Source organism: Primulina eburnea, chromosome 9 (genome assembly GCF_022965805.1).
Source record: "Primulina eburnea isolate SZY01 chromosome 9, ASM2296580v1, whole genome shotgun sequence".
In the NCBI taxonomy this organism is placed as follows: domain Eukaryota; kingdom Viridiplantae; phylum Streptophyta; class Magnoliopsida; order Lamiales; family Gesneriaceae; genus Primulina; species Primulina eburnea.
Window position 1 is genome coordinate 32,783,072 of NC_133109.1, and position 13,488 is coordinate 32,796,559.

General features: G+C 30.3%; 2 protein-coding genes across 2 annotated transcripts; both read left to right on the forward strand.

Moving 5' to 3' along the window:
• Window positions 1-4,779: 4,779 nt before the first annotated feature.
• On the forward strand, window positions 4,780-6,027 carry LOC140841810 (probable BOI-related E3 ubiquitin-protein ligase 3). The gene is made up of 2 exons (XM_073209499.1): window positions 4,780-5,295; window positions 5,422-6,027. Exons 1-2 carry the CDS (start codon window positions 5,053-5,055, stop codon window positions 5,911-5,913), a joined length of 735 nt encoding a protein of 244 aa, XP_073065600.1. The 5' UTR covers window positions 4,780-5,052; the 3' UTR covers window positions 5,914-6,027.
• A 4,844-nt stretch (window positions 6,028-10,871) lies between these two features.
• LOC140841812 (CDP-diacylglycerol--inositol 3-phosphatidyltransferase 1-like) lies at window positions 10,872-13,484 on the forward strand. The gene is made up of 10 exons (XM_073209501.1): window positions 10,872-11,098; window positions 11,185-11,269; window positions 11,359-11,408; window positions 11,805-11,844; window positions 11,970-12,014; window positions 12,092-12,157; window positions 12,319-12,433; window positions 12,517-12,570; window positions 12,659-12,757; window positions 13,164-13,484. Exons 1-10 carry the CDS (start codon window positions 11,035-11,037, stop codon window positions 13,215-13,217), a joined length of 672 nt encoding a protein of 223 aa, XP_073065602.1. The 5' UTR covers window positions 10,872-11,034; the 3' UTR covers window positions 13,218-13,484.
• The last annotated feature ends 4 nt before the right edge of the window (window positions 13,485-13,488 follow it).

Consider the following 13,488-nt stretch of genomic DNA (forward strand, 5'->3'; position numbering starts at 1 on the left):
GACTATGAGTTGGCCTGTGAAAACCCCCAACTTTGTCAAACTTCCATATGATACCGTATACCTGACACGTGATGAATGCACATATTTAATTTCTGTTTGTTTTAAATAATTTTGGTAGAAAAATTATAATAATGTTAAAAGTTATAAAAATTATACATATCATTTTTATGAGATGTTTTTTATTTCAGAAATTTACCGTGTTTTATATAATTTTTGGATAAAATAAATTTATCAGTAGTTAAAATTGAATAAATTTGAGATAAATCTGTGCTAGTAAATTCAAGACAATAGAATTTTTCTACAGTATTTAATATTGGATAAACTTAGGTCACACACACACACACACACCCCCCACCCCCCCTGATTCCATGCTTGTTCCAATTTGATAATGCAACGCCAAATCTTTGGAATGCATTATGAAAAGTTACAGATGAAATCCAACTACATTTAAATTTCAATAGTCAAATCGGCATTGTTAGCCCTTGGATGATCAATATACATGTCAACTTTAAAAAAAAACGTGACGAAATCATGTGATCTAATGATATTAGAATAATTTGATAAGCGCTCTCGGTGTAACATGTAAAATATATAACCAAAATTCGTGACTTTGGCAATAATGACAGGAAAATTATCAAAACCCGGAAATGGGGTTCGGATTTTACTGTACATAATATCTATATTTCCCTATGTATAATGTGGTCACTAATTATTACATAAATGAGTTGTTTGAAAAGAAAACACATGGATTGTGTCCGAACCATGGGACCTGAGTAGATGTCCTTCACATGCAACATTAACCCCTCCGATATATACACACACTCTCCATGCTTTTTTATAATGCGACGCTTTTAAACGAATAATAATAATAAATAAATAAATAAATAAATAAATAAATAATGTGACGCTCTTAAACGAGGGAATCAGTAATAAATTCATCTTTTTCATGCTTATATATATATATATATATATATATATATATATATATATATATATATATATGAGTGATCTCTTGTGAAGTTATTATGTGTTTAAACAGTTTGATCTAGTTGATTATGTGGTCGTAAAAACGTGACTTAAGATTTTAGTGGATAGTACTGCTTATGATCAGTATAGGGCCGACGAAAAACAAAAGATAAGATTGATCTCTAAATTATAATGAAATGAAATATGGTAGGAATGAATTCAACTTTATAATGTCATGAGAATATATAAGATTAGTAAGATATGTTTATTTAATTTAAATGATTGATACAAAAAAAAAGTAAATATGAATGGAATGAAATTATTTTTTATTTTCAAATAATATATTAAATAAATTGAAAAGACTCAAAAAAAATTATTATTATTATTGAAAAATAAAATTATTAATATAACTATCGGTTTTAATTTTATTGTTATAAGCAGTATTTTATTTATTAAATAGTTGTCCTTCAATAAAAAAATTATAATATTTAATATTTAACAATTATTTATTTTATTATATGCTTATATATTATTATTATGTGATAATTAAGTTATTATTTTAATTATTAATATTTTCTTCATTATTTTATATGTAATGAATGATAGTGATTTGTTTGATAATATTATTGTTTTCATTATTATTATTCTGATATTATTAATATTTTCTTCATTATTATTTTATATATAATGAATGATAGTGATTTTTTTGATAATATTATTATCATTATTATTATTTTGATATTTCAATTTTAATAATTATAATTGTATAAAAATGTTATTATTATTAAATATCATAATAATAATTATGAAGATATAGATTTATCTTAAGAGATACGAGACAGCATCGGCATACAGATCACACACACATCTTCAAACTAATGAGCCTAACAACCCGATCTATTATGATCCAAGCAAGTGCATTCTGGACTACCACGAATATAAAATAATAAAATCGTTTTTTGGATAAACAACTATAGATTTTGACATGTTAATCATTATAATAATGTATATAACTGAGTCAATGTATCTAGACGCAATTCTCATATATCAAAATCGTTTCTGAAAAATAAAAAATCCAAGAGTTTAAAGAGAACACCAACAAATTGAATTTGGGGTTGTTGAGTTGAGGCCAATTTCCCTTTTAAATACGCTAAATTTGCAATATAATTGATTGTTTGTGGACCATTTTGGTTGAAACAAAGTATATGTTGGATCAAAGTCCATTTGGAGTTGTCTATACGTTTGCATTATTAGGTGCTTGCCGTGCCACATGATTTATGTAATTAATTCAATGTCAATTATCTCGTGATAACTCCTCCATTCAACGGAATATGTGATACAAAAATATTTAGAATATGTTTTTTTTTTTGGTGATATGATCTAATAGATCTATATCTCTGAGACTGATTGATTCCGTTTATATTTATAGTAAAAAAAAAAATAATACATTTGGGATAAAATATAATATTTTTTCATGGACTCGATCAGATTGGAAATCCGTCTCACAAATTTGAACAGTAAAACAATGTCATAGGAGTTTTATTGAACGTCAAGACTTTAACTATTTGATAATTGATTCGTTCATACAAAGTACTATGCAAATTAATTATAGAATCAAAACCTAACTATTTTGAGACAGTTTAACCCATGATCAAGGTTTTCTTTTTATATCATAGGTGTGTACGGTAGGTGTGCAGCATATCAAAACTATATATATATGTCCCATGAATCTGGAGATGCAAAACCACGTGATCATATTGCTGCTTGTTTACTCGATACTCATGGCACTAGAAGGTATTATACGTCTCCATTGAGTATTGTCTGGAAACTACATTTGCAAATTGATCGATAAAATGTTCATAATTTAACTAAATCAAATCATACAGCATATAATAATTTCATATTTATTGCTCACGTAAAAGTCACACAAATTAGGCAACTAAAGCGACGTGATTCGACATCTTCGAGTAACTAACTTTTGATTCTTGGTATAATCGTCAAATCAAATGATCATACTAACTTGGTTTATCATGTCATTACAAAATAGTTTATCCTAAGTCCAGAGGACAACGTCCGTATGAAAACTTGACTTCTCGTATACATAAAAATAATATAAAAAAAAATAGCTATAAATTAAATTTGGGTGGAAGATGGTTTATCTTTGACCAAATATAACATCACATAATATGCAATTTAAATTGAATAAAACCCAATTGTATCGATAACCTAGCTAGTTTGACATTATGGTTCATTGATTGAGATATAAAATTACTAGATTATATGTATTTTGCGACGTGATATATGAAGAATATATCAATATACAATTTAAACGAAGGTCGTTCACGAAATTCTATATTTGTCAATTGGACGGAAACAAAACGAGAGATCCCGTGCTTGAAGATTTCAAACTAAAACAATAAGTGGAAAAATCGTGCTTGAAAATTTAAAGAAGTTATTCATCAAGACCAATTACAAAATAATAATTTGGTAGAATCTAATTTTAAGGTGGTAAAAAAGGAAAATTTTCATAATATTGTATTTTTTTTCGAGTAAATCTTTTGTGAGACAGTCTCACGAATCTTTATATGTGACACGGATCAACCCTACCGATATTCAGAATAAAAAGTAATACTTTTAGCATAAAATTTAATATTTTTTCATGTATGATCCAAATAAGATATATGTCTCACAAAATACGATCCGTGAGATCATCTCACACAAGTTTTTGTTTAATCTTTATAAGCATGTTATTAATAATATATTTATCAAGAAAAAAATGACTCAACATCAACGCATTCAAAGATGGTGATTATGGCAAGGAAAATTTTAGCAATGGGAGAGTGGTTGGAATCCGGTTCTTTTGCCTTTTACAAATGAACCAAAATTGACAAAGGTATTATTCCTTTACCATTCTTTCGACCGGCCTTTTTCCTCACTTATTTATTAATAATAATATATGAAAAGAGTACGTGGAATAATTCCAAACATAACTTTCACTTTAAATTTTAAAAAATGCAAATGAGTAATTATATATATATATGTATATAAATTTTCTTGATTAATTTAAGATCTTTATATTTAAGATAAATAAAGTAAAGTGAAATTCACTTTTTGAAATTTTTTACTACGTTTACAATATTTATTATAGTAAAAGCGCTGTTATTTGTTTTCCAAAAAAAAATTGTTGTTATTTGTAATATATTTTATGTTACATGTTTCTATTTTATTAATAAAATTTATATATTAAACAAAAATGAGAATTATAAATTGGATTAATTTTATCAAGTAAAATTACAATATATTAATCATAATATATTGTAATATATTCGCCAACCCTTCTCACAAGTCCATGCACACCGCTAGGAATTAATTTCTCATTTCGCAAAACACTCTCGCTTCGAAATTTCTGACCCGATCGTGTAATCACAAAATCTGCATGTGTACTTCACATCACAAAATATATATACAGTTGATTTACAATTTTAAAACAATTCATCGCGACAAATAGATAAATATTATCTTAATATTAGACAGAAAAAAAACGAACAACGTATCAAAATATATATATATATTATGTTTTTAAGAAATTATTTATTTTAAATTATATTATAATTAATGATACTTAAATAAGTAGAAAATGAATAATAATAATAATAATAATAATAAAAAAAAGAATCATTGGACCCCACGCCACAATGTATTCACTTTTCAGTTTATTTTAATTAATAAATCCAACTAGGATTATGCAAATTACCCTCTGAATAATATATCAGAATTAATGCCACCCCACTTTATTTAAGGTGAGCTTTGAGCCAACTCAAAGAAAACCAACAAATTTTTTTCTAAAATAGGTTATGCCAAACATGTAACTGTAGCACAGCACATTATACGGTGTAGATTAGGGAGGAGGGGTGGCTGCCTATTTATTCCCCAAGAAAATATCACCAAGCTGCTTGTTTCACAACCCAACCCCACTTTGTTTGCTTCATCTTTCGGTGCATTTGTGTTGGAATAAAGGTGAGAAGAAGGTCCTGAGGAGAAGGGATTTGTGTTTGGTGGCGAATATATTTGCTCATCCTCGATTCAATGGCCATTCAAGCACAGCTGCTTACGGATCAAAGTTTCGGGTTTTCTTTGGGGGCTTCTCATGATTCGGTTATGGAAACTGGGGCTGGATTTAATCACTCGTTTGTAATCCCCCAACAGCAGCAATTGATGCAGTTTAATCCGTTTCAGAATTCGAATCAGCAATCGCTTCTGTTCTCTCAGTCTCTTTCTTCCCAGATTGAGAAACAGAGAATGGAAATCGATCGGTTCATCAGTTTACAGGTGAAAAAACAAATTTATTTGATCGATTGTTTTTTGTTGCTGTAGATGTTTGATCTTCTTCTGGGATTGTTTGAGTTACATCTGATCTAAAATGGGTTCTTTTGATTTTCTTTTGTTTTCCACCAGAACGAGAGATTGAGGCAGGTTTTGCAAGAGCAAAGAAGGAGCCAAATCTCGATAATGATGAAGAAATACGAATCAAAGATCCAATCTTTACTCCAACAGAAGGATGAAGAGATCTTGAAGGCGACAAACAGAAGAATGGAGCTGGAAAATCTTCTGAGAAGAATGGAGATCGAGAACCAGACATGGCAAATGGCAGCCAAGGAAAAGGAAGCCATTGCCGCGTCGTTGAACAGTAAAATCCAACGGCTCAGAGAAACTGCTTGCCTGTCGATCAATGCAGCCGAAGACGCAGAGTCGTGTTTCCGCAGCGAAGAAAATGAGGAGCACAATACGAGGAAGATAATCTGCAGATGCTGCGCTTCTCGAAAAGCGTGTGTTATCATGTTGCCTTGCAGGCATCTGTGTTCATGCAAAGATTGTGAGGCATTTCTTGATTCCTGCCCCGTCTGTAAAATGGTGAAGAGAGCCACCTTAGAGGCGATAACTCTTTGAACTTTTGAATCTATTTCATCTTCCTCTTGGTTTTTTTATTTGGCCAATTTCTTCATAATATTATGTAATATTGTATGAACAGAAACGTATTTAATTAACAGATCCTTTCGATAACTCTGTCTGAATCAATATTATAAAAGTAAAATATATTTAAATATTTGCCCATAAAAGTGGGAGGAAAACGACGTGAAGCACTGTTTCTTTTTTCTTTTTTCCCCTAAATGGGATTTTGTTTTATTTTTACCTTAAGGTAGATTGATTTGATTATTCGTGTCAGATTATTTGTTTACAGAAAGGCACTGGTTACATTGCCTGCCTGGAAGATGACATAATAATAATGTTAAAAATTATTTAAAATTTCAAGTGTTTTTATAGTATAAAAAAAATAGACGAATTCTGAATGTGATGTTTATCTGCTGTAATTATTGTATCCACTTGGGGCTGCCAGGTTGGTGAATGTTTCACGCGTTATTACTGTTAGATTTGATCCATTCACCAGCTTTATTTACTCCGGCAAGTTTTTCACATTTAAGGTGTGTCCCAAATATTTGACCTTATCTTTTGGCCATCATTTAATATTGGAGCTACAAAATGTTTGAACCTGGTCCAGTATATATTGAAATAGAAGAGAGCTATTTACTCTTTTTTTTTTTTAAGTAAAATAAATTTATTTACGATTAAACAGATCTTTATTTGTAATACGGGTCAAATCTATCCATATTTACAATAACAAGCGATATTTTTTTTGAGTCGTTCAAATAAGAGATTTACACGAATTTTTTTGTGTAATTGCAAATCATCTTGTTAACGAGCCATCGAAATAGTTGTGCATATTGTTCGGTTGCACAAAGAGTTCTTATTTTACAAGGAAAGGTTACTTCTTATTTCTTACATACAATAAAGTTGTTAAAAAGCATATTATAAATTGGTGCGACCCTTGTGGCACCACAGTCCATAGTATAGATTGATTTTTGTGGCTAATAAGTAATAATTAGCAATATATAAAAGTTTGAGGTTTTTTGTGGTTCGATTTTATGACATTAATTGGATATTTTTTTAAAAATGGTCCTATGGTTTTAAGAAAATATCCTTTTATTATTTAAAAGTTGGCAAAAACTTGTGTGAGACGGTCTCACGGGTCGTATTTTGTGAGACAGATCTTTATTTGGATAATCCATTAAAAAGTATTACTTTTTATGCTAAAAGTGTTACTTTTTATTGTGAATATGAGCAGGATTGACCCGTCTCACAGATTGAGATCCGTAAGACAATCTCACATGAGACCTACTCTTAAAAGTTATATAACTTATTTTAGTATGTTTATAATTGAATCGTGATTACTATATTTCATCCACTTTTCAAAATTCAGAAATAAAAAAAGTTCACATATAATCTAGAGTATTTGAGATATTTGCATTTTATTTTTATTAAAAAAATCACACATTATTTAAAAATAATTATAAACTATATATATAACAAAATGATTGCATATATTTTCAATATGAATAAACTAATTTTTTTAAAAAAAATAATTGCCTACAAAAAACCAGATATACAGTAACATAACACATACACAGAGTGAGTCTCAAGTGAGACCGTCTCACGGATCATAATATGTGAGACGGGTCAACAATACCTATATTCACAATAAAAAATAGTACTTTTAGCATAAAAAGTAATACTCTTTTATGGGTAACCCAAATAAGAGATCCGTCTCACAAATAATACCCGTGAGACCGTCTCACATAAGTTTTTGCCCACATACAGAACGACACCAATAAAAACAATATATTATTGTTAACTTAAATATAAAATAGAAAATAATTCTAGAAAGATTGGAGACGATGTTCATATTACTACTACAAGATAAAATATTTAAAAATATTGCTTAGCGCTGAGTTAATTTTCTCTGGAACTTGGGAGAGTGGCTTGGTACGGTTATCAATGATTAGTTTTTTTTTTTTTTTTGGAGAGTAACTACTATAAAAGTAAAAAGATAAAAATTTGTGTGAGACGGTTTTATGGATCGTATTTTTTGAGATGAATATTTTATTTGAGTCATCCATGAAAAAATATTATTTTTTATGCTAAGAGTATTATTTTTTATTGTGAATATCGATAGTGTTGAATATCCGATAAAGATTCATGAGACCGTCTCACAAAATACCTACTCAAATAAAAGATATAAAACTCTGGTATTTGAAGAGATGAATTTGAAATCAATGAATTTCGATAATAGTTTTATTATTAATAATGAAACAATATACCAAATTTTAAATCAATACTTATTTAAAAGAAATTCAAATTCATCTCCCAATTTATGTACAATATAATTGAAATAATCATATTACATTACGTCCTCATAATATTATAGTCATTTGAAATCCATTATATTTAATATAAATTAAATATAAATAAGCAGTAAATGAATTTGAGTTTCATTTATTCCATTGTGTTTAATATAAATAAGCCGAAGATGAATTTGAGTTTCACTTATTGATGTTATTTAACGACAAACCTGAATTTCAAATTCATAGATTTCAAATAACTCAATCAAAACATAACCTAAAGTAACCAAACAAACCCAATGTTTTCGGTTTGGTTCCAGTTAAATTTTACATTTTTAACGTTCGATCTATATTTTCTAAATATGTTTTGAAATTCGATTTAGATGGCGATTAACTAACAATCAAGTACAAAGACATAATCCACTTCAATAAATTTTTATTTGGCTCGATTCGGTTCGGTTTATATATAAACACTTCCACTCATCCGAGTACTATTTATGGTACATTTGTCTTTAAGATGGACAAAGCAAAATAGATTACCAATGTAGAAAGTTATTAGTATAAAATATACTAATGTACTCATTCAATTGTGCTTAAAGTCGGAGGTTGCGTGCTTTTTTCATGTTGGTTTTGTGTGGGAAAAAGGCTATTAAACCTAGATATACAAAAACCCTTTATTTCTTATTTTAAAGTTACCAAATTTTGATATTTGGTCCAATAGGAAACTCCACCCAACATTTTCTTGGGATGTCCATTTCTCTCGAGTCGATGGAAAATTGTGTTTGGCCTTGTGTTGGACGAGTTGGCTTGTGCACTACTATGTAGAATCAGCGGTGTTTTTAATGTGGATTTCTTTTCTTCAACCATCTCTTAAAGTCTTCACCAATCCTTTCAAGTCACTTTGTTGAATAAAAATTGTCGTCAAAATCAATTCCTTGAAATTTACGTCTAATAAATGATCCATTACGTTGTTTCCGTTGATTATGTTCCTTTCGGAGTTTGGACGACGACGACGGCGACTTATTCGCTCGCGTCGTTATATGTTTGTTAATGTTACGTATCAATGATAAAAAAAATTCACATTAATTTTTTTTTTAAAAGAATTACAATTTAAAGAGAGAAAATTAAGTGAAGTTTTGTTGGGTAACTAAAAGTGTCGAAGCATGCAGAAATCCCTTTAATATTTAATAATGGTGTACTATATGCCCACATATTTGTCATAGTCTCATAGATAAACGTATCGAATCCGCGTGTGGCCATTATTCTCGGGGAGTGATAAATCCGAAGTTGACTCCAAAATATTTATGCAAGGAAATTCAAGGTCTTATTCGGGCCTAGCCGGCCTGCTGGACTCAATTTCACGTGATTGGGGAGAGGGGCCTGGTAGGAGAGGAAGGTTTACTTAACGGGCTTTGCATCTTAGTCCAATTTTGTGGGCCACTTCTTTCATTCTCTTTCTGGGGCCCAAACATTGCGTATTAATTATTGAAGATTCCAGAAATAGGATATCCGTAAATTGAAAGGCCGCATACAAATATATAACAAGTGTGCCTATATTATATCAGTAAATTTTTTTTTTTCTTTCATATTTCAATACGATTAAATCACCTGAATGGTTACTTGAATTTTTCCCGTAAATTTATATTAAAAAAATTTTGGAATTGTTTTATCGACAAAATGAAATACATTTAAATTATACTTCTAATAAAAAAGTTAAATCTTACCAGAGAACACGAAAGTGAACACAACGGGTGGACATTATATCTAAACTGATATATATTATCTCTTATTATACTAAGAGAGATAAGATGTACAAATAAAATAACTTTCTCCCACAGACATGTTCTCCTCAATTCACATGCATTTGTGTGTGTCAACATGCTAGTTACTTATTAAATATTATTCCATAATATACTAAAATTAAGACGGTTTTGTAGATTTATATCCACAAGATGAGTCGATCTGATTCATATATGGAGAAAAAATAATATTTTTGATATAAAAATAAATATTTTTTTATAAATTGGATTAGATATTCGATTTATTTCATAAAATTAATTCATAAGTCGATGTCATAAGAATTTTGTATTTAGTTAATATCTATAATGTTATTTATGTTATCCAATTCCGTTTAACCTAAGTAGGGGTGAGCATTCGGTTAATTAGGTTACCGATCGAACCGAATTAGCCATAAGCGATCCGAATTAGCCATAACCGAACCGATGATTTAATTTTAATTATATATGTATTTTTTTAACACTATAGTTTACACAAATGCATAAAACATAAAATCACACACATCACAAATATATAAGTTTTATTTGAACACAATTAATATATATTATATCGATTTTAAAATTAAAAATTAAAATATTTATAAAAATTGATAAATAAAATTTGTATTAAATAATAATATTTATTATATCGGTTAATTCGGTTAACCGATTTAAAAATTTTGAAAACCGTAACCGAACCGAATTAACCGATATAACCGAATTTTTTAATTCGAAAACCGAATTTCTGAATTAATTCGGTTCGATCGATTAATTCGGTTTAACCGAAATCTTGCTCACCCCTAAACCCAAGTAAACACGACCTAAAGGCTAAAAGCATTGATTTACGGATTTGGTGCTAAAACGTTTGACAAATTGAAATTTGGCCCGTAGGTTTTAAAATGTTATAAATATTCCCATTTTTCACAAATCGAACTACCTGGAGCACATGGACTGTTGGGGTTGCCTGCAAACAAGAATTTCTTTATTGGGAAAAGAGATTATGATTCCTTTCGTTGATTGATTTCCGGATATAGCCTCCAAAGCTATCAATTCCTTCCATGGCGGACAAAACGAGGCCACCCAGTACATTGACGGTTTACCTTTACGTTCCAAACATTATCGGTGAGCAGTGTTCGATGATGTTTCATGATTTTTCTAGTAATGATGTGGTGATATTCTTTATTTGGTAAATCAATGAGTTCTTTCAGGGTACGTTAGGATATTAATGAATTGCTTCGCTTTTGCGATATGCTTCAAGGACAAAATTCTGTTCTCTATTCTGTATTTTGTCAGGTGTGGATTTTATTTATAGCTGATGTTTTTTGTTTTTAATTTTATCTTACATTATCGTTTGTTTAATTGCATTTATGTATTTCTTTTAGCTTTGTCTGTGATGCTTTGGATGGCTGGTTTGCTCGCAAACTGAATCAAGGTTAGGGTTTATGCTTGTTGATTTGTCAGTCGATGTCAAATTGTTGCCTTGTGCCCTAATCTGGATGAACTTTATTCGTTATACTTGGGTTCTAACGTTTCACAATGTTCAAGGGCATTTCTTTCAGTTGAATCTGATGTAATTTAGAACGCAAGTATAATGAATGAATTTCTTGGGGTCAATCCTAGGTATATTTATATTTTGAAGTGTACTTCTCTCGAGGTATATCTCATGTATATCTGTCAAGAACACATTCGGAAAGTTTCCAACACAATACAGGATAATATTTGGAACTATATTTCCATCGTAATTGAAATATTAGCATTTCACCCCTGTCTATCCCAGCCTGCTTGTTACATTTGAATGAACTTTAAAACCTTAATTTGTTTTATACAGTTTCAACTTTTGGAGCAGTTCTGGACATGGTTACTGACAGGTATCTGTCGTCTAAATTTTGTAGTTCCTTCTACATGTTATTTTACCCCTGGTTTCACATGGCACATGTATGGTTATCTATGTGCGATTGCTAAGTTAAATCTTAATTGGGGTGTTTCTCAACAGGATAAGCACAGCTTGTCTCCTGGTGATTTTATCGCAAGTTTATAGGTGATTTTTTTAAAACTTTATTTCATGCTGTTTGAGGTTTATTTACTACGTTATGACTTCTCACTTTTGAAATCCAGGCCTGGATTTATTTTCTTGTCGCTGCTTGCTTTAGATATAGCTAGCCATTGGTTGCAAATGTATAGGTATTTATTTCCTTGTTTAATCACTCTGACTCTGTTTTAAATTTTATTGAACTGAATAAAACTAGGGATCATGATAAGGTGGTACTTTTCTTATGACCTAAAAGCCATGTAAGCTTCTCACAGATTTTGATATTTTATTTTCACTTGCCATTGTTTTACAGCACCTTCTTGGTGGGAAAAAGTAGCCATAAGGATGTCAGAGATAGCAGCAATTGGTTATTCAAACTTTACTACGGGAACCGCAAATTTATGTGCTACTGTTGCGTCTCTTGTGAGGTAAATGTTGTCAATAATATGTACCAGGAATAATTTATTCCCTTTTTGATAGATTTAGTTTATTGAATCCGTTTGATTATCAGGTTCTTTATATTCTTTTATTTCTTCTAGCGGAGGAGAATGGTGGTCTCATTGATGTAAGCCTTATCTTCTCGATTGCATTGATTTTTTGCACCCAAGATTGATAATGTAATACTGATGCACCTGTGATATTTTTTCCTTCAGGTTCTAGCGAATGCTGCAACACAAAGTTGGTTCTATTTGTCATCTCTTACCTTGGTTATTGTTGGATGGTTAATCAAGCAGATAATTAATGTTATACAGGTGTGCAACTTAGCCTCATTGTTCTTAGAGACAGTTATTAATTTTCCACACAATGATCGAGTTTGCATGATGCTGAGTATTAGATTTGCATAGCTATAGATTTGTGATTTCATCTCGAATCTTGATTCTAACTACGGAGATCAAACAGATGTAGATGACTTCATAGTACATTGGCGGGTTGTGAGAATAGTAATTGATTTTTTTGTGGAGCATATTCAAATTGTGTACTGTGTCGAATGGGAAAGGCATGTATGTACCATGGTCAGGGCCCTAAACTTGATTCACTTCATAGCATCGTTAGATGTTTTCCTATCAAATATTTCTTTGAAAGTTACTGAATGTCTTCCTTGGTTCTTTCCTCATATGCTTCCTTTATTTGACTGATTCATTCATTTTATGGTGGCAGATGAAGACTGCGGCTGATGCTTGCATAGTCTATGACATTAATAAGAAGCAGTAGGAATTATTTCTGCAGCTACAACTCTTGCCAAATGACCCTTGGCGCTATATTTTACACTTTGGAACCAGCTGCAGATTATGTGCACGTATCTAAACTCTAGGCGAATATTTTAAACTTGGGGAAGCACAAGTTTTAAAAGGGTGTGCTGTTCTTATGTTCAAATGTAAAAGGGTTATTTCCCATAGGTGTATATGAATCGAAGTTGAATAACCTTGACCCCTTAGATGATGTTACTTAATAATTGCTTGGTATTGAGATGTTTTTTTTTTTT